At 55.3% G+C, this 24,973-nt stretch overlaps 4 protein-coding genes across 4 annotated transcripts; 1 reads left to right on the forward strand and 3 right to left on the reverse strand.

Annotated features, from left to right (window-relative positions):
- Positions 1–240: 240 nt before the first annotated feature.
- CGGC5_v007643 (putative leucine-rich repeat-containing protein) lies at positions 241–2,877 on the reverse strand (the record flags this gene model as incomplete). The annotated part of the gene is made up of 2 exons (XM_032034354.1): positions 241–2,763; positions 2,845–2,877. The coding sequence occupies 2 exons, from the start codon at positions 2,875–2,877 to the stop codon at positions 241–243; spliced, it is 2,556 nt and encodes an 851-aa protein (XP_031886606.1).
- A 132-nt stretch (positions 2,878–3,009) lies between these two features.
- On the reverse strand, positions 3,010–4,330 carry CGGC5_v007644 (uncharacterized protein; the record flags this gene model as incomplete). The annotated part of the gene is made up of 3 exons (XM_066151884.1): positions 3,010–3,059; positions 3,693–3,759; positions 4,244–4,330. 3 exons carry the CDS (start codon positions 4,328–4,330, stop codon positions 3,010–3,012), a joined length of 204 nt encoding a protein of 67 aa, XP_066008813.1.
- Positions 4,331–15,903: 11,573 nt separating this feature from the next.
- Positions 15,904–17,292, reverse strand: CGGC5_v007645 (uncharacterized protein; the record flags this gene model as incomplete). The annotated part of the gene is made up of 3 exons (XM_032025029.2): positions 15,904–16,940; positions 16,989–17,061; positions 17,284–17,292. The coding sequence occupies 3 exons, from the start codon at positions 17,290–17,292 to the stop codon at positions 15,904–15,906; spliced, it is 1,119 nt and encodes a 372-aa protein (XP_031878434.2).
- A 378-nt stretch (positions 17,293–17,670) lies between these two features.
- Positions 17,671–19,109, forward strand: CGGC5_v007646 (Pyruvate dehydrogenase complex protein X component; the record flags this gene model as incomplete). Its single annotated transcript, XM_032025028.1, has 2 exons — positions 17,671–17,743; positions 17,878–19,109. 2 exons carry the CDS (start codon positions 17,671–17,673, stop codon positions 19,107–19,109), a joined length of 1,305 nt encoding a protein of 434 aa, XP_031878431.1.
- Between the last annotated feature and the right edge of the window lie 5,864 nt (positions 19,110–24,973).

Below are 24,973 nucleotides of genomic sequence, written 5' to 3' on the forward strand. Positions count from 1 at the left end.
GAGAAGGAGAAGAAAAGTGCGGGATGAACGAAAGAACCCGCGAAACCGGAACGCCTTGTACGCTATGCTCTAACATGCTCGGAAAAAGATGACGAATAAGACAATGGGTGGACAAGTCCATGCTCGTGGCAATGCCAGATGCGATGCTGCAAACGAGAAATCGAGAATGCAGCCCAGTGTAGAATTGAACCTCAAGAGGGGGGTGGGGTATCATGAAGGGTATCATGGAAAGGTGACTTTTTAACCAAGAGTGCGGCCACTGTGGATGGCCTGGGGGTGATGAGTGGTGGTGGCGGTACGGGGTGTTGTAGGGCTAGGCCGTACAGTCGAGGCTGGACTGAAGTCGGGGACAGTGTATGTTGGAGGGCGAGAGGGATCCCAGCCCTCCTCACTGAGCACGCTCAGGTAGCCGTTTCCAACCTTGTCCCGTAGCGCCTCGATCTTTCTGCGATACATCTCGCCACTGACGTCCCAGTCCTGGGAGTCGGCCGGAGTCTCGCGAGTCGTATAGATGGGAGGAAGCTCGGGGACTACGCTAGTGTCGATGCGTGGTACTTCCGGTTGTGAGGTGGCTTTTCGGCCATCGGAGAGCACCGCAGACGGCAGAGGTGGAACCTCGGGGGGTTGGGAGATGCGGTAGTTGCTGTCGGACCCGGCTGCGGTAGCAGTGGCGTCCGCAACCAGGACCTTGACATCGGTCGGCGGGAGCTGTGCAACACCAGGCGGCAAGATTGGGGTGCCATCAGATGTTGACAGATCCACTATGCGCCTTTTAGGGGTCTTACGGCGACGAGTGGAGCTGGTGTTAACCTCGCTAGTGACGGCCTTTGGAACCGGTCGCTCCTTACGGAGAACGGACGCCTCCTTGGGAATGTCGTAGATGATGGCGGGCTTGCTGACATCGACGGCGGGAATGTCGGCAGGGGCGGGCTTGACAACTGGGACCGCGGCGGGCACCGGAGTACGCTCGACCAGGTATCTTCTCTCTGAGTAGGAAGGGCCGGAGTTGTCAATGATGATGTCCTCAGTGTAGCCGGGAGTCTTCCGGAACAGGTTGAAGATGGTGATGCGGTAGTCCTTGTGGGTGCGAGTGAAGGGGTTGCCCTCGACCCAGATCTCCCGAATGTCGGGGATGCCGGTAAGTCTAGCAAGCTCCGAGGGATCAGAGAGGCGGTTGTCTCTCAGGTCCAAACGCTCGAGAGGGTACAACTTCTCGATGCCGGCAATGGACTGGAGTCGGTTGGCCCGGAGGTTGAGGGCTGAGATGGCGGGGAGGGGATTGCGCGTCAGGGAGTGGAGCCCATCAATCATGCAGTGTGAGAGGTTAAGTGCGCGGAGGGCGGTAAGGGTGGCCAGACTATCGGGAATCTGAGTAAACAGGTTCGACGACAAGTCCAGCGAATGGAGGGTGTTTGCGAGAGGAGCCAAGCTGGTAGCCGGGATGGAGGTCATGGAGTTGTCTGCAAGACTAAGGTGCTTGAGGAAGCGCCACTTGGACGCAGGCAAAATGCCCATGTTCAACAAATTTGATGAGCTTCCAGTACGGCTGTGGTGCCACGAGTCCGACAGGCTCGACTGCGAGCTACCAGATCCGGAGCGACGAACCTTGTGGCCGCCTCTCATGTGCGAGTGGTTGCGTGAGCTGATTGGCCGGGTGGGCGAGTTGCTGCGCGGCCTGCTCTTCGGCGGTGACATGGCCTCAAAGGTCTCGGCGCGAGCGATAGAAGGCCTTCTACCTTCGCCAGGTGCCATATCGTCGTCGTGCATGTTCAAGGAGCCGATGCCGAGGTCTCCGATAGAGCTTCGCGGGTCCGGCGAACCAGGTGCTGAAGTAGCCTTATGGAGTTCTGCGTGCGGGAGCGTCGGACTCCTACGAGGACTCGAACTGGCGGGCCAAGGCGTTGTTGGGGAAGATTGTTGCTTCGCACTTCTCCTGCGCCTCTTGTCCATGTCGTCGAGCACAATGTCGATAAGGATGTCCGCGGGGTCTTCCACGCCGGCACGCTTGAGAGTGAGAGATCTAAGCTGCTCGGCCATCTTGTCCCAGCCAAAGAACTGTCTAAAGTCGATGCTGTTGACTTCCAGAGCTTGGACGTTCTTGAAAACGTATAGTGGTACGGCAGAGTCGAACGGGAATTCTTCGTAGCCGCGAATCAGGCGGGCACGCCAATCGGGGGCGAGACGCAGGCACGGAATCTTGGTGAAAGCCGAGTAGAGGTATTTCAGGTCAGCCTGGATGGCAGCCTTTTGTCGCTCTGTTCTGGCGGCAGATATACTGGCGCCGATGCCAAAGCTTTGCCAGAGAGCCGACATGCCAGACATGACGCTGCGGACACTAGATACGGAGTGTATGGAACCGACATCGGAGCCGCGGCTTCTGGATCGTTGGGTATTGCTAAGGAATGAAACGTAGTTGGCGGATGTAGAGCTATCGTGGAGGTTCTCGAGACGAATCTTCATGGGGCCGACAGGAATGGCGAGTTCTTCGAATCGAGAAAGTAGGTAGAATAGATGGTGAGGCGTCAAGGCCAGCTTCGCAGACTTTACGCTGTGCGAAGTGAAGTTCAGAGAGCCCAGAGATAGGGCGGATGCAAGGCCGCTCGAAGTTGAAGCCGAGGTCGATGGCCGTTCGGGAACGACTGGAGACTGCGGCGTGGGTAGCGAGCTGACACTCTGCGAGGCGCCATGGCGGGCGGTCTGTCTTCGGAATTGCAAGGCGTTGGCGAGAGCCTTTTCGTGCGTGCGCACGAAGCTGGCCAGTTGCTGAAGATATCGTGAGCAAGACGGAACAGATAGCGAGGCGGCACAGCCAAGCAGCGATAAGACGAAAATCTGGCGACATACCTTTATGAACAACTCCCCGTCTTCAGAATCCATTTTCAAGGACGCATCGGGGGCAAAAACAATAACTGGGTGTAGGGTATCTGGGTTGAGGAAAGGAGGGAACGGCGAGTCTCGGCGCCTAATATGGTCGGAGGAGAAATCTCTCAACTCTTGTACCAGATTCCGCTATGCGAGTCGGACGAGGGGAATTGAGTCGTGACCGGTTCTACCGCAGTCTAGTGCAACTCGGATTAGTATGTTGTCGCTGCGTGGCTGAAAACCCATGAGGTGACTCTGAGGATGTCGGGCGGGGGGTTTTCTGCTGGAGAGGGAAGCGCCGTTGCGATACTTCGCCGGGCAGTACAGTCGGGATGACAGGACTGGCTCGTGAGAGGGGCCACGAGTGATGTATCCCGTTGCAGATGCTGCAGGGCCCGTCTTGTCTCACAACGCAGGAATTCTGAAGGGGAGGACAAGAGGCCGAGGACGACTCTGGGGGGAACGTGAGGTGTGTCGAAGTGAGAAAACACGGGGCGGCCGAATGCTGGTGAATAGTGACAGGCGATAGATAATACAGGCAGACACGACAGGCAAATTTTTGGGAGACAAGACGGATTTGCAGACGAGAACGCGCAGATGTGCTCAGCAAGGCAGATGTTGTCCTCGTCCCTCGTAAAAACGAGGCGAGGAGATAAGCAGGCGGCGGGAGGGGAGGAGTCACGGGTGCGAGGCAAAAATGCTGTGTACAAAAGGCAAAAAAGGGCAGTTTGTGGTGAACCGTGGTCTTGGTTTTGTTCTGTTTTCCCTCTGGTTTCTGGGCATGAAGTAGGCAACGCAAAAGTAGAACCATCCAAAGAGAGAACACTCACCTTGTCTCGAGTTATTGTTGGTGGTGGTGGTGACGGACAGAGAAGCAGCACCGCGAACAGTGGTTCTCTATCTCTCGCAGATATCGAGTCGGCCGACGGGGATATTGTGTTCGTCGCAGTGAAGGACGGACGAGGCGAGGCGATAAGGTACGATACGGTACGGTACGTTGCGAGGCGAGGTGAGGCTCGTACGAGGAGGAGGATGTTTGTTGAAAGGTTCGAGGGTCGAGGAAGCTATTTCCAACTCCTCTCGACGACTCTGCACAATACAGAGAAAGGAGTGTGAGGGAAAGGGTCTTTCTTAGATCGAGGGGGGTGGTCGGACGGGGTCCGGGTTTAATAATAACAAATGGTCGTCAACCTGCCTCTCTCTCTCTTCCAGTGCGCTGAGGTGCCAGGCCAGGAGCAAGTAGACGCAGGCTAGCAGAGTAGGGGAGAGACTAGGTAGGAGAGCAGGAAGAAGACGACGGACGGGGGGTGGGTGGTGGGTGGTGGGTGGTGGGCAGGGTGCCCAGTACCTCCCCAGTACTGCTACCGCTTTACCCACGCACCCAACCCACGCATCCAAGCACACCTTGTCCATCCACGGGCAGTGGACTCCTCTCTCTCTCTCTCTGGCTCCTCAGGGTGGTGCACATCGTCGCCAGCCAGACAGAGGCAGCGCCAGGCCGCCGCCCACCCACACCCACATCCATCTTTTTTTCCATCCCATCCCATCCCATCGTCCAGCACCAAGCAAGCACCCACACCTTTTTTCGCGCGGTATCCACACCCTGCAGCGAAGAAAGAGACCAGCAGCCAGCCTTCCCTGACGGGTGACCTTGCTCCAGACACCCTGGCTGGCTGGACATGGGAGACCACAGAGAGAGAGGAGAGCACCAGGCGGGCATGGGCGATGGGATATGACCATGGCAGTGGGAACAGGCCAGTTGAGAGTTGCCCACTCACGAGAACCCACAAGAGCATTTGGGCAACAGACAGGCATCCCAGAACCCTGACCCTGCGCGAGGTTTAGCTGACTGGCATACCCCCAGCACCTACCCTGAGCACCCTCACAGGCATCGCGCTCTAGTCGACCCTGCACCCTTCAGTCGAGGCGCCAAGGACGGTTCGCCAGCGGCAGCAGCGAGAAGAGGCGAGAAACCAGTGCCGCTGCCAGTGCCAGTGAGTGTGGGTGTGAGAGGCTGCACTGCATGAAGGCGGTTGACGATGGAAGACGGCGGGAAAGATGGAGCTCGAACTTGCGAGAGACGACAGACCAGACAGACAGACAGACAGATGCAGAGCGATTAGCACTAGCTAGGGACACCCCTGCTTTGAGGCGGCGGGTCTGTCGCTGGTGAGCACAGAAGAGAGAAAGACAGGAAGAGCAGACGCAGAGGAAGGTTGAAAGTACCCGGTACTTCACTCGTCCAGTACATCTGGGAAGGAGGAGGAGGATGCGAGATGGGCCTTTCCATTTCGACTGCAACTGCGACTGCTGCCTCTCTTTTTGTCTTGTTGGTTGGTTGAGCGTCTCCTTCCGCTACTGGGTTTTTTTTTTTTTTTTTTTTTTTTTTTTTTTTTTTTTTTTTTTTTTTTTTTTTTTCTTCGCTGCCGCTTTCTGTCTTCGGATAACGAAGCCCACGACAGAGGCAGGCACTGGGCAGCCAGGAAGGCCAGATAACTACAGATGGCACACAGAAACTCACGATGCTGCAGCTCCCGCCTCCTGCCCGCCTCATGTCGCTGCTGCTGCTGCTGCTGCTGCTCGTCTTGCCCGCCAACTGCCTTCCCCAAAAGTCTCAACCCCCCGGCGTCTCAGCCAATAATTGGGCTCACAGCCTGCCTACGGTCTGCATGTGCTCTCTCTTGCAGGCTCCGGCTGTTTCTGTTTGTCTCTCGCTATTCGATCATCCATCCATTCATCACATTCTTCTGCCTCTGCGCTGCACGTCTTGTTTGACTTGCACCTTCAGACGTGCATCCCATCCGCATCGCAAGCGCGGCATGCGGCGCCGGCCACACTTCCGCTGCATTTTGCATTTCCCCTTTGATTCGAATTGATTCTGGCCTTTCTTTCCCCGGCCATCGTCGCCTTTTTCTTTTTTCTCTTCTTGTACGTCTGTCCATCTTTGCCTGCCATCCCACATTCAATGAGAGACATCGCGTCTATGGTCCCCCGGTATCCCATCTCGTGGCCCTTGACCGTGTTCCCCCGGTCGCCCCCGTCCTCGTGTAGGCCCAGTGCCGACGACTCGAGTCAACTCGTCGTCCACTGTCTCGACTCGGTCATGATGCCGCACCATCTCCACGCCCCGAAGCCGCCCCCCGTCTGCCGGCTCCTCTTTCTCCCCTATTTCCCACATAACATGTCCGAAAACACCCAGAGACCTAAGATGATATGCACGTGTGTTTGACGACGCGTTATCGTATTCCAGATAATCGATATGACGGGCTCCAGACAGAGAGCTACATAAGCGTCCAATCCGTCAACGGCTCCGGCGCACGGCCGGATCGTCGACGAGCCCCTACCGGCCTCCTGTGCTTTTTTTTGCTTTTTTTTTTTTTTTTTTTTTTTTTTTTTTTGGTGGTTCGTCTCCTCGCTTCTAATTCTCCGTGGCAGCACGCATGAAAACAGTCAAAACAGCCATCGTGTTGCGCCTCTAGCCATCCTTCGCCCGGTGGCCGGACGACGACAGGAAGAGGTGTGCGGTGCGGGCGCGGTCGGTCGTCAGATGACACGGGCGGCGCCATTTGGAGGAATGGAACGCCTGCGAAGACACGCGATTGTTCGCTGCACGCTATCGTTTACACTCTAGACTGACTTACAGTCGAAGGGTGCGAAGTCGCCAGGCTTGTCTCTGGTACAAGTCCTCGCCCGTTTGTCGCCGAGACTTCGGAGCTCACTTGGGGCCTCTGGGGGGGTGCGACCAGGGGTCGACCGACCAGCGACCCTGGCTTGCGGATGGGGCTTGCGCTTGGCCCCAAAGGTGTGACAAGCGACGAGCAGCAACGAGGGGACAAGAGGCAGACCAGCACCAAGGAAAAAAAAAAAAAACATCACTGTCTCTCCCCCCGGCAATATCAAATTGTCGTTGGTCTCGTCTACAAACGTAGACCGCCGCTGGCTCTCATTTCGCCTCGTCCATGCCTCTGGAATTCGTCGACAAGGTGGACGATAACAACAGTCCGGATGTTTTGGGAGGCGCGGCATTCCCTTCACACGAGACAATCACATCATCGCAACCCCATCCGGATCCAGCGCATTGGGATCTCGGGGCACTCCAAAGACGTGGGAGGCCGGGCGAGATAAGAGCAACAGCCATGCGATGAGCGAAAGCCAATTCGCTCCCCCGACTCGTCGTTCGGCCTCGGGTCCGGCTGGTGTGTATTTCCACCTCATTTTGTTCATGCAAACTAGCATCAAGGGTCTCCGAGCGAGTCCAACCGCTACCATTTCCTTTTGTTTACACATGACAGTCGTTGTTTTTGTTGACGGGTTGCCCGTTGCTGCGTCCATCTGTCTGCTTCTTATTCTCCGCGGGTCGTCCGAAGATTTGTTATTGTCTTCCGTCTGCCAAAAGGCCCTAAAGGTCCGTCCCCCGCGCATCGAAGACGACGTGGAGGCGAGCCAAGCCCACTCGACCACGGGCCGTTGATAACGCATTCCAGCAGCCATCGTCAAGCCGTCATGCGCAGGACATTACCGCAATGCTGTTGCCCGTTGCGAATAGCCTGATTACGCCATGGTGTCTGATATCTGGGCCTCCACGTTGGCAATGCGAAGCTGCGAACCGATGCAGAATGATGCCATCCGTTGTGTCTCCAAGCCCGTGGATCGTGTGTTGTGGGTTGTGGTCCTGCTGCTCCTTTCCGTCATCCGACGCGCGACAACGCACCTTGTTGACAGTGCCGGAACGATGGGATGAGGAAGCATAATCTGCTGCCCTGGGCTATTGAGTGCGTGAGGAGTGCCTGGGTGCGGTACGGATACGTGCGGCATTAGCTCGACGGCCAATGGTAGGCGAGATGCACCTTACTGGAAGGCATCTCAGGGTCCTACTCCTGGCCATTGTCAATAGTGCTAGCCAGCCATTGACCCATTGGCGCGTGTGTTGCCTGCGTCTGTAGTACCGGGCTGCATGTCGAATATCACGATGCCGGCGACGGATCATCAATAGCGCAGACTGCAAAAGCAAAGCATCGGCGCAAGTAAAATTGCAAACGCGTCTGCGCCGTCCAGCGGCGCCGGGGCCGGCATGGATTGTCACAACGACATTGGATCGTGGCGGAGAGATCAATTTCGTCTTTTCATCGCCTGTTTCGTCGGTCCACTCGAGGCCCCAGCACGGTCGTCCCATGTCCCACGCTAAGGGACCCCGGTGCTGGCAGGCTGCCCCCCACTACAGCAGCTAAGGGGATTCTCAATTGGCGAGGGGAAAAAAATCATCAAAAAAACAAGGGCCTTCCTTTGCAGTTGCACTCAACCGTCAGCGATGGCCCAGGAAGCGCCTGGGAGGCTTGGTCTTGGCCTTGCACCGAGAGCCCTGGGAGTTGTGTGAGCATCTCACTGGCTCTGTTGCTCCTGTCCGTGCGCGCTGCGCTCGTCAGTTTTAGCGTCGCCAGATGAGCGTGGGCAGGGCAGCCATGTCGAATCCACTCGTCCGTCGACGAATGTACCTTGTACGGACAGCCAGCGAGCCTGCTGAATTGCTGATGTGGACATGGACATGTCGTCGTGCCGGGCCTCAGGAAGAGCGTTGCGCCTTGCTTGCTTCTGCCAATCCCGTCTCCATATGCAACGTCTGCTATTGATTCTTTGGATTCTGATAACGATAGTTGATGCACGATATTGATATCTCGTCACGCATCGATTTGACTGACTCTGCATCCTTTCTTCGTCTTTTCTGTCCGCGACAATTGCACTCAATCAATTCGACATCACGTATATGAAGTAAACCAGCATCACGGCCCAGCCGCACTTTAAAAACAAAACGGCAAGGCCCCGTCGAAATAGACGGTAGAGATGCAAATAGAACAAAATAAACTCGCCCGTTGCGACGCCAGATCATCTATCTGCAGTGTTCGGTTTCCGGTTTCCACGCGCAACCTTAGATTGAATGTTTGCCACTACAGATTTAGAATTCCAGAGGGCTGAAGAGACAAAACCTGGGGAAGAGAAACATTTCTTGGTCGTCGCGGGTGTGGTATTGGCACAACACTAAATCTGGATGAGCTTGGCGCCGAATTACAGTGTCTCTATGTACAAGCCGACGAACGCCATGCCACTCACTCATCAATCCCAGATTTTACCTATGCGCCTCAAACATGAACGGTCCAAAATAACAGCCTCTTGAAAAAAGATACTTTTCCTCCTTGGCCAACCCAACTACCGAACCGTTCGCCTCCGCAGAAAGCCCATCGCCTTCGGACCCGACGCCGCTACTATTCCAAGAACGAACCAGGACGGCATGACAAGTGCGCGGCGCCGTCTACGATCCTCATCCTAATTGCCTACCACGCCATTCCTTGCTCTACTTGCAACTCGATGGCTGTCGTTGATTAGGTACTGCAACTTGCGTTCCTTCTTTGGCGTGTGCGATTGACTCCCCCTCCTCCTCTACCCCCCGCCGTCCCGAAGGCCCTGCTGCTCCGTCCGGCGCCGAGAATGGGAACTGGAGATGCGATCTACACTTTACCTTCTCCAAGCCCCAAAATGACCACCCCCGTTACAGAATTGTGCGTCCCGCTGGTTTCCGCCCGGCGATCGTGCTCCATCCCTTACTTCCTGCGACTCCGCCCGCCGTCCAATGGCTACGCGGCGCCGGACGTCTATCGAGTAATGGCTTCTCTCACGACCCCCGTGTCCGTCGTCACTATTTTACTAACAAGAAATCCTCCTCCCCTCCCCTCTGCGGTCCACCTCCCTGCATTGCATGCAGCGTTCTTCGTCGCAGCATCGACTCCCGTCACATAGGGCCCGACTCCTTAGCACGACGCAGGACGACGCACTGGAAACTGCAGAAAAGAAGAGTGCCCAGTAGCAAGAGACCGAGTGTCATGAAGGTGCCGTCACCACCACGGAGGATATCCGTGGGCGCCAGCCAGTGGGAAAACACACCCTGGGCGGGAATGGGCACAATTATGTCATACCTCCACCAGCCCGAGCTTTTGATACGGCTTGATTGGGATTTGGGAGCGTGGAGCGTGGGGACCGCAACGGCTGTGGCCTCTTGTCGCTGCCATGGCATGTCATCCTGCCTCCAACCCTTCGATAATCCCGGTCGTCTCGAGGAAGGGGACCCTCCAGTCTTTTTTTTTTTTTCCCCCGCCGTCCCCTTCTTCCCCCTCCCCTCCACCCCACCTTACCTTTTGACGACCTTGTCGCTGCCACTTTGAGGCATTCCCTTCCATTCGGGCCACACGCACACCACACCATGCCATTTGACTCTCTGTCTTCTGCCGCTCTCCTTCCACAGCAGGATCGTCGTGCCCCGCTCATTGGCTGAGGTGCTGCTGGTGTCGCAACCGCAGCAAATCACGGGAGGGATCAAAAAAAAACCAACAGTGGCTGTCGCGCGTGGAAATATCATCGTGCACGCTCCCTCATGCACTCTGTCGTCGTCGTCGTCGTCTCCCCACGTTGGCACGTCCACAATTCCAGGCCGCCATTCGTCGGGCCCTCCAGTTTTTCCCACGCCCGCGGCCACACTACGCTCTCATGCGGCGGCCTTACAAGCATGCCCTCCGTCGTCACAAATCATCGTCAAACTGCGTCGTTGTCTCCATACCGCAGCACCGGCGCACACCAGGGCCACCACTGACGGCGGCAGCAGCAGCAGCAGCAGCAGCAGCAGCAGCCGCAGCCATCATCGAGCAGGGGACGCCGGCACGCATTTACATAACTGCATCGGCCTCGGCATTCATCATTGTGGACTCGTTCCCCATCGTCGCCGCCTCAATCTGCGAATAGCTACATGTCAGATTCGCGACGGATCTACGAAGAAATCATACGGGACCAGGACCCCGATGAGACCTTGGACCAGACCGTAGCAATAGTGTCGGTCAGCCGGCGGAGTGCACGGCCGACCATCTCACGGGTGGTTGCATCTGAGTGTGTGTGTGTGTGTGTGTGTGTGCTCGAGCCAGCCAAACGTGTGTCTGTCTCTTCGAGGTAGATGATACATGCCAGACTTGGACTGCACTCTGCGCGGATACACTACACCAACTTTCGACAGGCAACCTTGAATGGGTGGTCGGCGACGAATACTCATTCAACACCGCCAGCCGCCTCGTCGTCTGCCCTATGCTCGATGCCGCGCTGCTGCCCCTCCTTTGCCATTCCTACCTTGGGGGGTATGCCACCATGCGCCGCGACGAACCTCATACTCTGCGAGTTGCAACGGCGGCACCTTTTGCGCCTTCGCATCGCCGTGTTCACCCTTACCGCTTCTCTGCTCCGGCTCCTGTTGCAATGGCCTAGATTCAGAGATTTCCTCATGCAGCATGAACGACATTCGGCAACGATAATGAAGAGAGTCCAATGTCTCGCGTGGTGGTTGCAACGCTGACCTTGTCTTCTTACACGGAATTAAAGCTGTCCATGACAGGAGTCGTCTGGGAGGGTCAGCCTCAGCGCCATGCCCCGCGCGGGAACTGGTGAGAGACCTGGAGAGACCGTCATGTGGGCGTGGCTGGGCCTGCGACACCACCGATTGTGAGTCGGTTCGTCGCCCCTTTCCGCCGCCACGAACGAACGACGGTCCGCCTGTTTGGTCGCGTAGTTAGAAACTGACGTTGGACGAACAAATTGGCGAGGCCGGAAGGCGCAATCGCTGCTGGCGAGTCAGTACAATATCTCAGCTGTCGCGGGCGCTTTGCGCTGACCCAGGCACGAGAGAAGCGATCATCAGGCACTTGAGGCTCGTCCCAGGGATGCCTCTGGTTGGGGTCGTCGCCAGGAGGCGGTGGAGATGCAGGTGGTACAGCCATCTCGGGCCTAACGACGTGATGGAGGGTGCGGCTTGTCAGATGCCGTTTCCTCATTCGACGCTGTCAACCCCATCGTCGTCCATATCAGTGAAACAAGGGCCAGACCAAACGAGGTCGCCTATCCGTCCGGTCTTCAACTCTCGCGACATGACCTGAACGCCAGGTACGGGGAAAAATCATTTGACATATCAGACATTTTCTGCATCCTATTCGGGCCCATCTGCGGCCAGACCTCGAGGAATGCGGACAGCTGCTGCCCGGTCGAGTATGCTGTGTACAGAAATGTTGGAGAGAGAAAAGACAAGAGACAGGCCAGTGCACTGGCGGCCAACCACCGCCTCCAAAAGGTCTTGGACTTGGTTCCGATGCCAAGCACACACCAGGGAGCAGCGGCGCATGTGGCCATCCATGGCTTAATCCGTGTAACGGGGTGCTGGCCAATCAGATGCCGGCCATGCGAGGCTGGAGGTCTGGGGACCGGGGACCGCTGACTCGCCGGCCAAGAGAGATCGGCCAACTGTGCGATTCACGTTTGACCGTGAGTCGTCTCTTCATGCTCACCGTTAAGCGGTGACTGCCGAGCATCCGTCGATCTCGCCGGATCAGGACTGCAGGGTCCATACCTGACCGAATATCGCACCCAGGAATTCGACTTGTCGACCGCAAGAGATGGGAATTCCGTTCGCGGCGGCTAGCGAGGGGTCATCGTCAGCCATCAGAAAAGCCCACCGACGTACGCACGCCAAACGACACGCCATGGCCGGGACTGGGAACTCCACGGAAGCATGGCGGGCGTTCTACAACCATGACGCTGACGTAAAGTTCAAGCCATTCGCTGAGCTACTGCATCTTCGCCATGCCATCCCATGCTTTTTCAGCTGCTTGGTATAGCCGCAGCGGGAGCCATTGCATCCGTTGGAGCTGACGTTGGATATCAAACTCAAAGCCTGGGACCGACGTTGTCGTTCGTCGGTCAGTCGGATTCGGCGCAAAGAATATCCAGTATCCGGATAACCTCGACGCGTCCCACCCCTGGTCACGCCCCGTTCCGACAAGACGAGACGTATCCGAATCCTGCCCTGCTTCTCGCGGCGCTACTCGCGCCAGGTCCATATCTCACGAGACACAACCAAACAAGGCTGCTTGAACCCTGAAGATCCTCTGGAAGGCACATGATTTGAAGATGCAACCGCTTAATGAAAGGCAAGGAATGCGGAACATTCGCAGCGTTCGTCTCGCAGATTGTGTGGCTCGTAGGGGCAAGGCGATACGCCGATTGCTCGCTCACCGCTCCGTCGCAAAAATTCTTTTTCCTGCACATTCGCACACCTCTCATGCAAGCAAGACCGCGAGTGGATATCGCAGGCCACAATGAACATGGGTTTACGGGCCTCGTTCCACTCGTACTGGATGACGCTATTCCCAAGCCGTCCTAGTGAGAGAGACAGGGATTCGGCGATGGTGGTCTGTGCTGCTATCGGCTCATGACAAGGAGGGGCCATCTGGACCCTTGGGATGCCCCTCGATCTCGTGGGGAATTGGCGACGGCCGTTGGCTGCGGCCAACCAAACGCCATTCCCGCCTTCACCACGCCTTGTCGACTTGAGCCACGGCAATACGTACGCCGGAAATAGACGCCTTTCGACGTCGTTTTGGCTGGTTCTATCCACCTTTGCGAAGCGGCCGACGACGACGACCACAACCTTAACCTTTGCGGAGACCTCATGCAACTACTTTACTCCATCCTGGGTTTCTACTGCCGCCTACCGCCTGACGTGGGTTTCTCGGTGCAAGTACCGAAACACGCTCCGCCAGTCTCTCTTCTGTCTCCTCCTTCTCCTTCTTCTCCTCTCCAAAGCTATGGACAGCCTGCGTCCGTCTGTTCATTAGAGCGGCATCTAGACACTCAGATGCGCATTTCAAGTTTCTTATTCGGCTCGGCAGCGGTCTCGCGCCTCTACCCGGGTGGCCCCCCACACTACTCATCTCGGAACTCTGCACCACACAGCAAAACTGCCACACCCCGGACCTTGTCTTGCGCTACCACCTCTCCGCTTTCGCACGTCAACAGGCCAGTTCTGCTGTGTTTTGTTTCTTTTGCGGGCATCGTATGAATTGGTTCGACTATCAGGAGCTGATGATCTGACCTCAACACCACGAAGCATGACGGGCGTCATGCTGTGATGAGGGATCGCGGGGAACCCATCCATCGCCTCATGCTCGACACACGCTGACTCTATTGATCTAATGCACCGCACCCAACACGGTTATTACACACGCGCAAAGGCAAGGACCCCGTCGTCCTCGTCTCGCAATTTCCCACACCGCAAATGCAAACCGCATGTTTGTGAGAGGCGTTTTTCGGTCGTGCAACGCACATAATCCCCTCGCTGCGGTGTCCCGTGCCTCGTGCCCTCTTCCTTCGACCGGAAAAGGGATCATGCAGTCACTCAAATCAGGCACTTAACGGCTTTCCTCGTCCCATGCTGCTGCCCGGAGCCGCGATCTCGGAGGTGGAGAATGCGATCGAGTCCTGTCTGCACGTCCCCTACCCTCCCTGCCTTACGTACTCCGTATTCAATGGCTCCGTCCGCCAGCAGACGCCCGCCCTGCGATAGCAGTCGATAATGACATGGCGCCGGCCATGTTCCACCCAATTCGGTGGGTCCATCGGCGGCAGACATTATCGCTCACTCGTCGCTGATGGGCAACCCGGTCGAGGACCACCTCGATGACGGCATTGTTGGAATACTCCATGGCGGGGTGGTAGGCGACCCCGAGATGGCGGCAGTCCAACCAACACTTTCTGTCACTTGATCTGACTGCGGAGGCTGAGTTTTGGCATCCAATCCTGCTTCACGAGAAGTCGCTCATCACACCGCTCAGCAAGCGCGCCGGTCAATTCGCCATATTCGTACACCGTAACGGATACCTGGGAATGGCTTCACCTGAAAGTTATACCCCGCATCCGTCCCCCTCCAGGATGAGGCGATCGACATCCTCTGGGCAGAGACAAATGTTCTACATGTGTCGGTGGGTTCGTCCGAGTCCTGCATTTCTTCAGTTGCCCCTGGAGGGAATGTTTGTTGATCCGAGTTCGACGTGGCTTTGGCAGACAGGGATAGCCTCGTTTTGCGAGTTGCGCCATGAGGCTGACTGACCGCCATAGATCGCCAGCAACCGTTCTATCCCACCTACCAAGTGGGACTGACAGCTAGCAGCCAACTTTTTCCAACCACCACGGCAACCAACACGACCACTAACTAGCCACTTCATCCCGGATCACGATCGATCTCGTAGTGTTGCTGCCGATTTGCGCCAGTAACGAGTCCCCTCTTTGTGATCGCCCGCCGCTATTTCGTCCACGTACGGCATGCTTCCAGTTTTTTTTTTTTCTCTTGCATTTCCCATGTTCAGCCCCATGGATATTGCAAGAACCCTGTCGCCATTGGGTCGTCGGAATTGTCTCCGGGTGTCAACGGTACCTCTGGTGCTCGGTGCGCTCCGCAGATGAGGCGAGGCGTGATGCCAAAAATGGCACGTTGGTCGAACGGCGATGATCAGGGACGGGCGAGAAGCGATCAGGGGCATGTTGGCGATCTGCGTCTGGTGGCTTCTCTGCCCCTCCGGCTGTCGTCCAGACCCGTCGACCGTCCACGACCATCCCGTGAGTGAAGCGCGCGCTGGCGATGGAGGGGCACTCGTGAGCGGTCTGAAGTGGCCACTGCCTTGGTACGGTGCTTCGACGTTGCTCCGGCCAAGGCAGTTGTGAATTCTATGTTGTGAAGGCGCCATTTCCGTCGGTGAGATCGAGATCTATAACGGCGGTGTCTCTGCGCTATAGAGGGGTCGTTTTGTGTGAGGCTGCATGGCACTTGCGGGCTTTTTTAAACGATAGGATGTCGTGCCTTTGAGGATCGACGATGCGTCGATGGCTTTGCTTATTGGAATGTCTGCTGCATGAGACTCTGACGGAAACCACATGCTGATACAGGTGAAGTTGAAGTGTTTTTGGGGGAAACAGTTTTCAGCCCAGAGAGGGTTGAGACATGTCGTGAGGCCCAGAGTGACTGTCGAGTTGGTTTCTCGTGATTCTTTTGTGGTGTCTCTGGCCACGGTCATGTAGTATAGGCAGTCTTCCGCCAACATTGCGTTGAAGACTACGCTGCCATCCAAGTCTATGCTTTCGTCTGATACAGTGTTGTACATATGCTCACAATCCTAATCTGCCACCATGTCAAGTCCTTGACTTCTTCTCAATGGTGACCAAGCTGTCTATCGCCCGTCCCTGGTCCAGCGCCCACCCCGAAGCGACATCCAGCTTCATCTTCATGCCCCCAGCCTCTAACCTCATGAACCCCGTCTTCGTCAACGCCCGCTGGATCCCGAACCACGCAGACTTCATGCCGCGTCCCGCGTGCCGGATCGGCACTGTCATGAGGTGCTCCCGGTCGTAATCGCGCGCCGCCTTCCTCTCCTTCCGCTCCTTCTCCTTCTCGGCCTTCATATTCTGCAACGGCTTGAACGGGCTCAGCGGCTGGAACACGTTGTACGGAATCACGACCCTGTGCGGCGGCACGACGACCCTCTTGGGCATGCCCGGCAGGATGCGCTTGACGTTGATCTCGATGAGGACGGGGGTCGTCTTGGGGTCGATGCCGCGCGGCAGCTCGCCCGGGGGGATCTTGGCCGTGGGCAGGGCGCGGATGTTCTTGACGATGTTGTGCGAGGCGCGGAAGAAGTAGGAGCCGAAACCCGTCGTGGCGATGCAGCCGCCGATGAAGGCCCAGGTGACCCAGGGCCCGAGCTGGTCGGCGCGCTCGGCGACGAAGTCGCGGAAGAAGCCGTAGTTGATGATGGCGTAGCCGTAGAACATGGTCGCGGCGCCCCAGGTGGACAGCTTCATCCAGAAGTGGGAGCCGGCCTCGTAGAGGAGGGTGGGCGTGCCCTTGGCCGCGATGGCCTGGAGGAGGCGGCTGGCGGCGGGGTTCGTGGCCTGGAGAAGCTGCTGCTGCAGCAGCTGCTGCTGCTGGGCGGTCGCGGGGGCGTGAGGTTTTGCTGCCGGGATGGCTGCGGTTGTGGTGGGGGAGGCGGAGGATGATGTCTTTGGTATCGGCGACTTTTTGGGCGCGGGTTTGGCGTAGCGGAGGGTCGTGCTCGTCGTGAAGCGGGAGACGGAGTGGAGGGGTCGTTTGGCGAGGGTTCGTGGGAGGAGGGGCAGACGGAGGGCGAAGCCCCTTGATAAGGCGGCCATTGTGTGTGTGTGTGTGTAGCCTGTAGGAAGTCAATTGGTGAAACAGCAGTAGATCGTGAGGTGCGCACCTGTGAGCTGGGGGCTCAATTGACTTCTCGACGTCGTCAGACCACACGGAGCCGCAGCGACTTTTGGATGAAGCTATCCCGAAAAATTCAGTGGAGACCAGGATCCGGGCCCGAGCTTTCTCGAAAAGGGCCCGCAACGGCCAATGCGACGGTCCAATCTGCAAACAGGGATTCGTTCTCTCGGAGCCCGGCGCAACGATACGGCGCCAAACTGTTTGTTGGCTCGCGCTATCGCCTTATTCCCGAAAGTCGGGACATCAAAACCGCGCACCCACGAGTAGTCGGGGGTACGTACCTCGTTCATCTGGTCTTGCCTGGTTCAACGGCGGCCAATGAGCCAACAAGAATCGCCCAGACAGGCGCCCGGTCCGTGCGCAACGTGGGCTTTTTTTTTGAGGAAATCCCAACAGGTGGATGCCGTAGCTCACGCCAAAGCTCCAGTGTGTCTCGACAATTTTGCAGTCGAAAAAAAGATATCCGCAGACCGGGGGGGTAGTCTTTTCCAGCCAGCGCGACGAGAAGGAACAATCTCTCAACCCACTTTCACATCCCTTCTTTCTCCGACCACGCCCGACTTCAATTGCGTCCACGACGAAACCACCACGCAGCCGTGCCTCCCCCGCCCTCTTCTTCCAAACGTCCGGGTCAGTCTGAAGGAGGATAATAGCTCATAGAGAGAGAGATGGCTTCCCTTGCGACGGCGTGTCGTCTCTCGGCGAGGGTGGTTGGCCGGAGAGTCCCCGCCGAGACTAGAGGTCCGTAAAGCTGCCACACCTAAAGTCCGATGCGGCTCTTTTGCCTACATCTTGGACGAAAGGGACCTTTTCAGAATACCTCAGAACCATCCGAACCCGCGGAGCTGACACCCCCTTCCCTCGTCACATTACAGGCTTCCGATCCTCAGCACGATGCCTCGCCGCGCAGAACTTCTCCATGCCCGCCCTGTCCCCGACCATGACGGAGGGTAACATCGCCAGCTGGAAGGTCAAGGAGGGCGAGTCCTTCTCCGCCGGCGACGTCCTCCTCGAGATCGAGACCGACAAGGCCACCATGGACGTCGAGGCCCAGGACGACGGCGTCATGTTCAAGATCACCACCGGCGACGGCGCCAAGGCCGTCCAGGTCGGCACCCGCATCGCCGTCATCGCCGAGCCCGGCGACGACCTCTCCTCCCTCGAGGTCCCCGCCGAAGAGAACAAGAAGTCCGCCTCCTCCAAGCCCGCCGAGTCCGAAGCCGCCCCCAAGAGCGCCACCTCCGAACGCCGCGAGGCCCCCCAGGCTCAGAAGAAGAACACCGGCGAGCCCCGCGAGCAGCGGTACCCCCTCTACCCCTCCGTCCAGCACCTCGTCAACGAGCACGGCCTCGACAAGGACACCGTCAGCCGCATCGAGCCCACGGGCCCCGCCGGGCGCCTGCTCAAGGGCGACGTCCTCGCCTACCTGGGCTCCATCAACGCCGAGACACCGGGCAAGCTCATGAGCCACGCCACCAAGCTGTCGCACCTCGACCTCAGCAACATCAAGGTCGCGCCCAAGAAGGAGGAGCAGCCCAAGAAGGCGGCCGCCGCGCCTGCCCCCGCCGGCCCCGCGCCCCCGGCCGAGACGCAGATCGCCCTCCCCGTCTCCCTGTACAAGGTCCTCGAGGCGCAGAAGCGCATCCAGAAGTCGCTCGGCGTCTTCATGCCCGTGTCCACCTTCGTCGCGCGCGCCGCCGAGGTCGCCAACGACGACCTCCCGCCCTCCGCCCGCAAGCCCACCGCCGACGAGCTCTTCAACCAGGTCCTCGGCCTGCACAAGCTCGCGCCCCGCGGTACGAGGGGATACTACCTGCCCCAGATCTCCGCGCTGCCCGAGGCGTCCTTCACCGCGCCCCGCGCTGTGGCTGCCCCCAGACGTAGCAGCAGCGACATCTACGACATCCTCGCCGCGCCGAAGAAGGCTGCTCCCGCTCCCAAGAAGGCGATCGCGGCTACGGCTGCTACCGCTGCGGCCGAGAGCATCTCGTCTGGAAGCAACCTGTTCAGCCTGACGGTCCCCAAGGGCGACGAGAAGCGCGCCAAGGTGTTTTTGGAGAGGGTCAAGATCATTCTCGAGGAGGAGCCTGCCAGGCTTGTCCTGTGAGGTGGGGATAATTGGTGTCGCGAGGGAAGGAAGAAGGATATTGAAACGTGTTACAACGAAATTAGAAGAGGAAGCGAAGCAATGTACTTGTAGGATGTCGTGGACGGATCCGATAGATGACATATACACCCATATTTCAATCTTTTCTGTTCCATAAGGGAGATGCCAGTGTACATCGCGCAATGCGATGTGATTCGAGGGCTTGGGCGGGGTGTCGGGTGATTGTCGAAAGTGATTTTCGAATTCAAGCTGAGCATCACTTTGGCCACCTTGTACAGCGTTTGTTGTCAAGTCGACGCAATTTCCAACTGGTAAAAACCGGCGGTTTCAACCGGCTTGGCTCCTATTGAAACATGGAACTCTCCAGTGTAGATTGCTGGGTCTTCTTAGACCGACCGGCTCATGGTGCGGCTGCGAGGGGCTTATGTTACTGTCGATAAACGCGTATGGGAGTCGTGACTATTTAAGTAACGTCTCAAGCAGAAGAAGCCATCCGAGAACACAATGCAAGTGTCTGATCTAGGGTGGTGTCTTATGTGCAATGCTCATCGCAAGCTCTGAGCCTCTCGAGTTGCAATGGCCGCACACGCTATGCTTGCTAGCTACATCCTGATATGCAGCTTTTACTTGGTCGTCCGTCATCAGAGGTCTATGATGGTCGCGTATTTGTTTTGTTCCCTTGCCCTGAAGCTGGGAAACGCTTGTTTCGAGCGAGGTCCAGCCTGAGCTTGTGGCTGCGGTATGAATACTGTATGTGAACGCCCTCTCGCGAGAACACATAACCGTGCAATGTCACAGTCTACAGGAGAATGAAAGATTTGTTGAAATAACGGCTACTTATACTGAGTCTTGTGCTTGTGAGATAACTGCATTCTACAGCCTAACCATCTTAGGCCTGCGTAGCGAGGGGGAGACAACTCCAATCACAGGCTATTCCTCTGTCTTTGAACTTATATTTAAGCCCGATAGAAGTTCTGTCTTGTGATATAATGGTCAATAGCTTGTTGGCTGAGCTGGGCGACTTGCTCACTGCTTGAATCGTAGCAACGACTAATATTATTTTGCGGCTATCACCAAGCGAAGCATACTACGAGAGACCTCCCATCACTAGGAGCTGAAGTGCCCTTCATTTCTGTCCGTCCTTATGTTATATATATATATATGAATCCTTGGTCGAAAGGCGCATCAGGAGGTGGGTGAAGAGCATCATATTCTACTCGGGAGTGTCAAGTGTATTTGTATGTTTGTGGAGGCCTTGCGCACGGGGACGTTTCCAGATACTGGTTGGAGATAGGATATCACCATTGAAGCAATTTTTGTTCCCCAAAGCTCTTCAATCCGTTATTCTTCTGATTTTATAGCTCATATTTGAGTCATTGCGTTGGTGAGGTAGCCTGGATTCCCGATTGGTCACCGCCTTGCCTGAGTATTTGCAATCTTGCCAAGCCCAAGCGAACAATTTGAGTGGCTTTCAAGCATAGCACTGCTTACTGTATGCCATATACAGAAGTCATTTAGTCGAAGTCGTTGTGTGGATAACGATCGAAGTCGTCCCATCCGCATTTTGAAAGACGGTAGGTAGTTCGAGATATCCGTGATTGAGCTGGCATTCGCGCTTGCCGACGCGTTTATAAGGGCTACCTAATGAGTCAGAGATTCATCGTCACTTGAGCAGCATTACGGAATACTTCACGGGTGATGGCAGCAGTGGCGATGAGCTTCAGTCTCAGCATCTTGAACCCGAACTCAGGCTTACCGTCGTGGCGTTATGAAACGCTGAATAATTTTGATACAATGCCACGCAACCACCTTTCGTATTTGTCCTGTTTTCCTAGAGGTTCTATTTTCCCCTTCCATTCCGCAGATTTATACCGAATCTTGTGTGACGCAGACGATTCAATCTGCTCCATACGCGGGGTATTGAGGCTACGATGACTAGATAAGGTAAGCATTTTGTGGGCATGTGTCGGTCCAATCGAGGAACTCTCAAATCATTCTCGTTCATAGCTGTGAAAACTGAAGATCGTGAGTGGTGATTGGCTTCGGAGTCAGGGCATGAAAGTGTGTAGCCATGTTGTTCAACCAGGAGCGTCAAATCACGTTATGGAACTCATCGTCTCCTACATATTTGGTCTAGAATAAGCTGAACCTCTTACACCGCTATTCTGAGACGTAACAAACCCTGCGGATAGGGCTCATTAGAATATGGGATGCTTCATCGACCTTCTCAACACCGCGGGATTTCCTCCATGATAACCCGTTGCTGATCCGAAACGATGTAGAAGACTGGAGCTTTGTAGTTACGTTGCCTCCATAAGTCCACTAGACTACTCTAAGAAATAAGTGACGTTAGCTACCGGATGCTTGGAATTTGTTATGAATTCAGTGTATGGTCCGTATTGTAAAGTGAAAATCGCCTCCGGCTTAGACTTAAGTTGAGCCAAGGCAGGAGATTTAGCTGGAGTTCATGACAAGGTGCCGAATGAACGACACTAGTGCTTTTATTACCTTATGAGAGGCCCCGACCTTTCCATCAATGGATTATTTATGATCAATTTCGCTTGAAAGCAACAACAAACTCCGATGGCTTGCTTTAGATTGTCGCATCCACTACTTTAACAGGAGTCAGACCGAATCTTCGCCCATATGCAAGGCCAATTTGCCAGCACATAGCTTCCGGCACTGGAGAGTTTCGTGCGATGACTGTGCGGTTCCGCAACTGGTTTCTGAAGTCGGGTTCGGGAGCGGAGAGGTCACGGCTCTACTCGTATCTCTTGAACAATGAAAACGTGTCTGCGTGACTTACGACTGGATACCCATCATCTTATTGCTGATAAAGACGGACGAAGATTGCGCTATCAATTCCCGTGCAACACAATCAGACTAGACAGTCGTGGCTTGTGAAAAGGGAGCCCTAGGGCAACATGATACGGCAAATTTCAGCAAATACGTCCTACAAGGTAGCCGATTTGTAACGAATCCAAGCTCTTAAATGCTGTACTCATTTAAGCACCTTGAACAGACAGTCTAAGGTGCGTTTGTAGAAAATATAGATAGGGTAGCTGGGGAGAGTCTCGTTCTAAACTTAAGTCTCACTGTCAAACGATACATCCGGCAATTATTCGCTATCGCCTATGGGAGTTGAAGTTTTCAGGCTCTAGGTACATACAGTACTTACGCGAGGTTTGAAAATGGGGAAAGACTGGCTGTTTGTCAGGGCTCATGGACATTAGACAGAGGCTTGACCTCCCTGTTGTTATTATCCAACCTGTTGTGAGTATTTCATCGCTATTCATTCTAGATCTGATTTATTTTCATACTAATACTAGCATTTCTCACTCACAACGATGGATGATAATCACAGCGGAAATACATAGCAGACTATACCCATGGCGCATCTGTCGTTGTGTGTGGTGAAATCACCATCCCCAAAGCTATCTTGCGTGAGAATATATAGCAAGAGACATCACGCCGGAATCGCTAGATAGTGCGGTATGGAATAATATTGAACACGTATAACAAGCTACAATGCAGTCCGGGTTGGCGAGTGCTCAAGCTTCGCCGAATACTTTGACCGACCCTGCAGAGTACGTACAAGAGTTAACGATGACTTCAAACAAAATGAATGAGGAGAAGCCAGACCCCGACTGCGTCAGTCTATGGAACACGCAGCAACTTTGCGCTGCACGGGATATCATGTGTCGATTCATCCTGGTCCGAGAACGGAAAAGTCAGATCTCCGGGTTATACCAGGAGACGTCGTCGCGCTGAGTTCAGATTGTCCCATGCCACTAATGACAGCTAACCCAATCGATAGTGTCATTTACATTTCAGAAAGCTAGAAGAGACTTCGAAATATGATGCTATAAAATCGTCACATATTTCCGCTTATAGAAAGGAGCAACTGAGGTCCATCTTGATAATTCAGCGAAGGAAGGACAGAGCCAATGAAACCGTTGCGACGATGCTGGCCCAGAACAAGCTCACCGAGTGCGATCAGCTCTATCAGTCGTCATACACCAATAGAATCACCTCCCGAATACACCACCGACCACAGATGAAATAGACGATAACTTGATAGACAGTCTACATTCGATTAACAATCAGTCTAAACGTCGACAGCACCAAGGCCAGTTATCTCACGACGGGTTGTTCTTAGCAGGATAATCTGTACTTCTACTCGACAGAACGGCTGGACGATCATTTGCTGAATTGAAATCACAGCCGCCTGGCACGATCGAAATATATACTCTCAAGTACGATACCTTACGTGCAGAAAAAATGGTCTTAATCATGAGTCACAGCTGCGAGGCTTGCGTTTGCCCTACGATTTGGATAGGAGGATCGGACGATTGAACGTTTTCGCATGGGAATCTGGTTACTTGCCATGCAATCCGATACACTTCAACTGCAGAAAAATCACCGCAGCTCATTGGATCAGAGGAAATGAAGACCTACCCGACTTTCTCCTGCTGAAAGCGGACCCCGGGTGACAGAGCCTGCCGAGCCTGAATAAGACAAGCATTTCCAGCAGTTAAGCCCGCCGTCCCGTAAGAAGAAACCTGCCATTGCGTTTCCATGGGTGCGGTCGTCTCGCCACTAAAAAGGAAACACCAGCCCATGTCCGAGACCAAATTAGCTGAATGCGATGTAGCTTTTCGCTTGTGTATGATGTTAGCAAACGAGAAATATGAACGTTAATGAACATGCGGACGTCTGGACTGTGCTGGGGATTTCGGGATCGGTATAACTCCGAAAGTCCACGGCCGCCAAGAGGGCGGCAATCGCCTGCTGCTCTGAGAAGATGATCACTTCGGATTCGTGAGATGTTGCTAGAATATTGCAATTGCTCCCAAATGTTTCGTTCGTGGCTCATGAGTTTCCCGTTGAAGACGACTGCAGCATCGACGCCGCATCCTGCCTTTAGCATTGTTTGACGTGGTTGCGAAAGACAGAACCCCCCTCGGCTTCCCGGCTGGAAAGACCGCATTTTTTCGATCAAGCTGCATCATGCGAATAGAACATTCTTCTGCCCAGGTTATGGGGCTAAAGTATTCCTTTCTCTTTTGCCCAGGCATCGGACCAGCTCGTCTGAAACCACAGCCCGATCGCATGGCGTTTGACGCGACAAACTCATAGAATTCATGACGAATGGCACTTTTCCAGTGATGGCAGCGGGGAGATTCACTCCCGAGTCTGACCAGCGAATGGTTGGGAGAGCGAGGGTGAGATGAACCGACAGCAGCGATTCGATGATGTATTGGGGTTCCACAAGTGCAAAACTGACGGAGAATTCCCCACCACCGACCCGGCCAGACCGACTCGCCGACCTTGAAGGTGAATTTTGAGTCGCTCTGAAGATCACTTGAAATAAAGATTTTGGATATTATCGAAATAATTTGCATGAGAAATAGAACTGCGCTAGGTCAAGCTGCTGAAGCGGTGAAGGAGCGTAGGATCGTGGCGATGAATCGTTTGAACTGATTTAATCAGAATGAGTGTGAAATTAAGGCAAGAGATTATTGCATTCAGAACGATCAGCTGTTTCGCGGGTGAATGGGGTTGTGAAATTTCGAATGAAATGTGCCTCTCGGTTAGGGAGTTGAATTTGCTCGACCGTAGAACACCATGCTCAAGTTGGTGACACTCGCATTCGCTCGTGATTAAATGACAAGAGTGAGACGAGCGAAGCTGGACATGCGAAGAATTGAGAAGGCATAGTTGGACACCCACTCGAACAAGCAACTTCGCTGGATTGGTCGGCGGTTGTCAGCGCTGGTGATTTGCGGTGGTTTCGGTGTTGGGTGGAATCGTCGGTCGGGTTGGGGGCGACGATGAGTGCGGAACTCCAGCCCTCAAACAGT

Source organism: Colletotrichum fructicola (assembly GCF_000319635.2).
Source record: "Colletotrichum fructicola Nara gc5 chromosome Unknown KSG_Nara_v1_contig04, whole genome shotgun sequence".
In the NCBI taxonomy this organism is placed as follows: domain Eukaryota; kingdom Fungi; phylum Ascomycota; class Sordariomycetes; order Glomerellales; family Glomerellaceae; genus Colletotrichum; species Colletotrichum fructicola.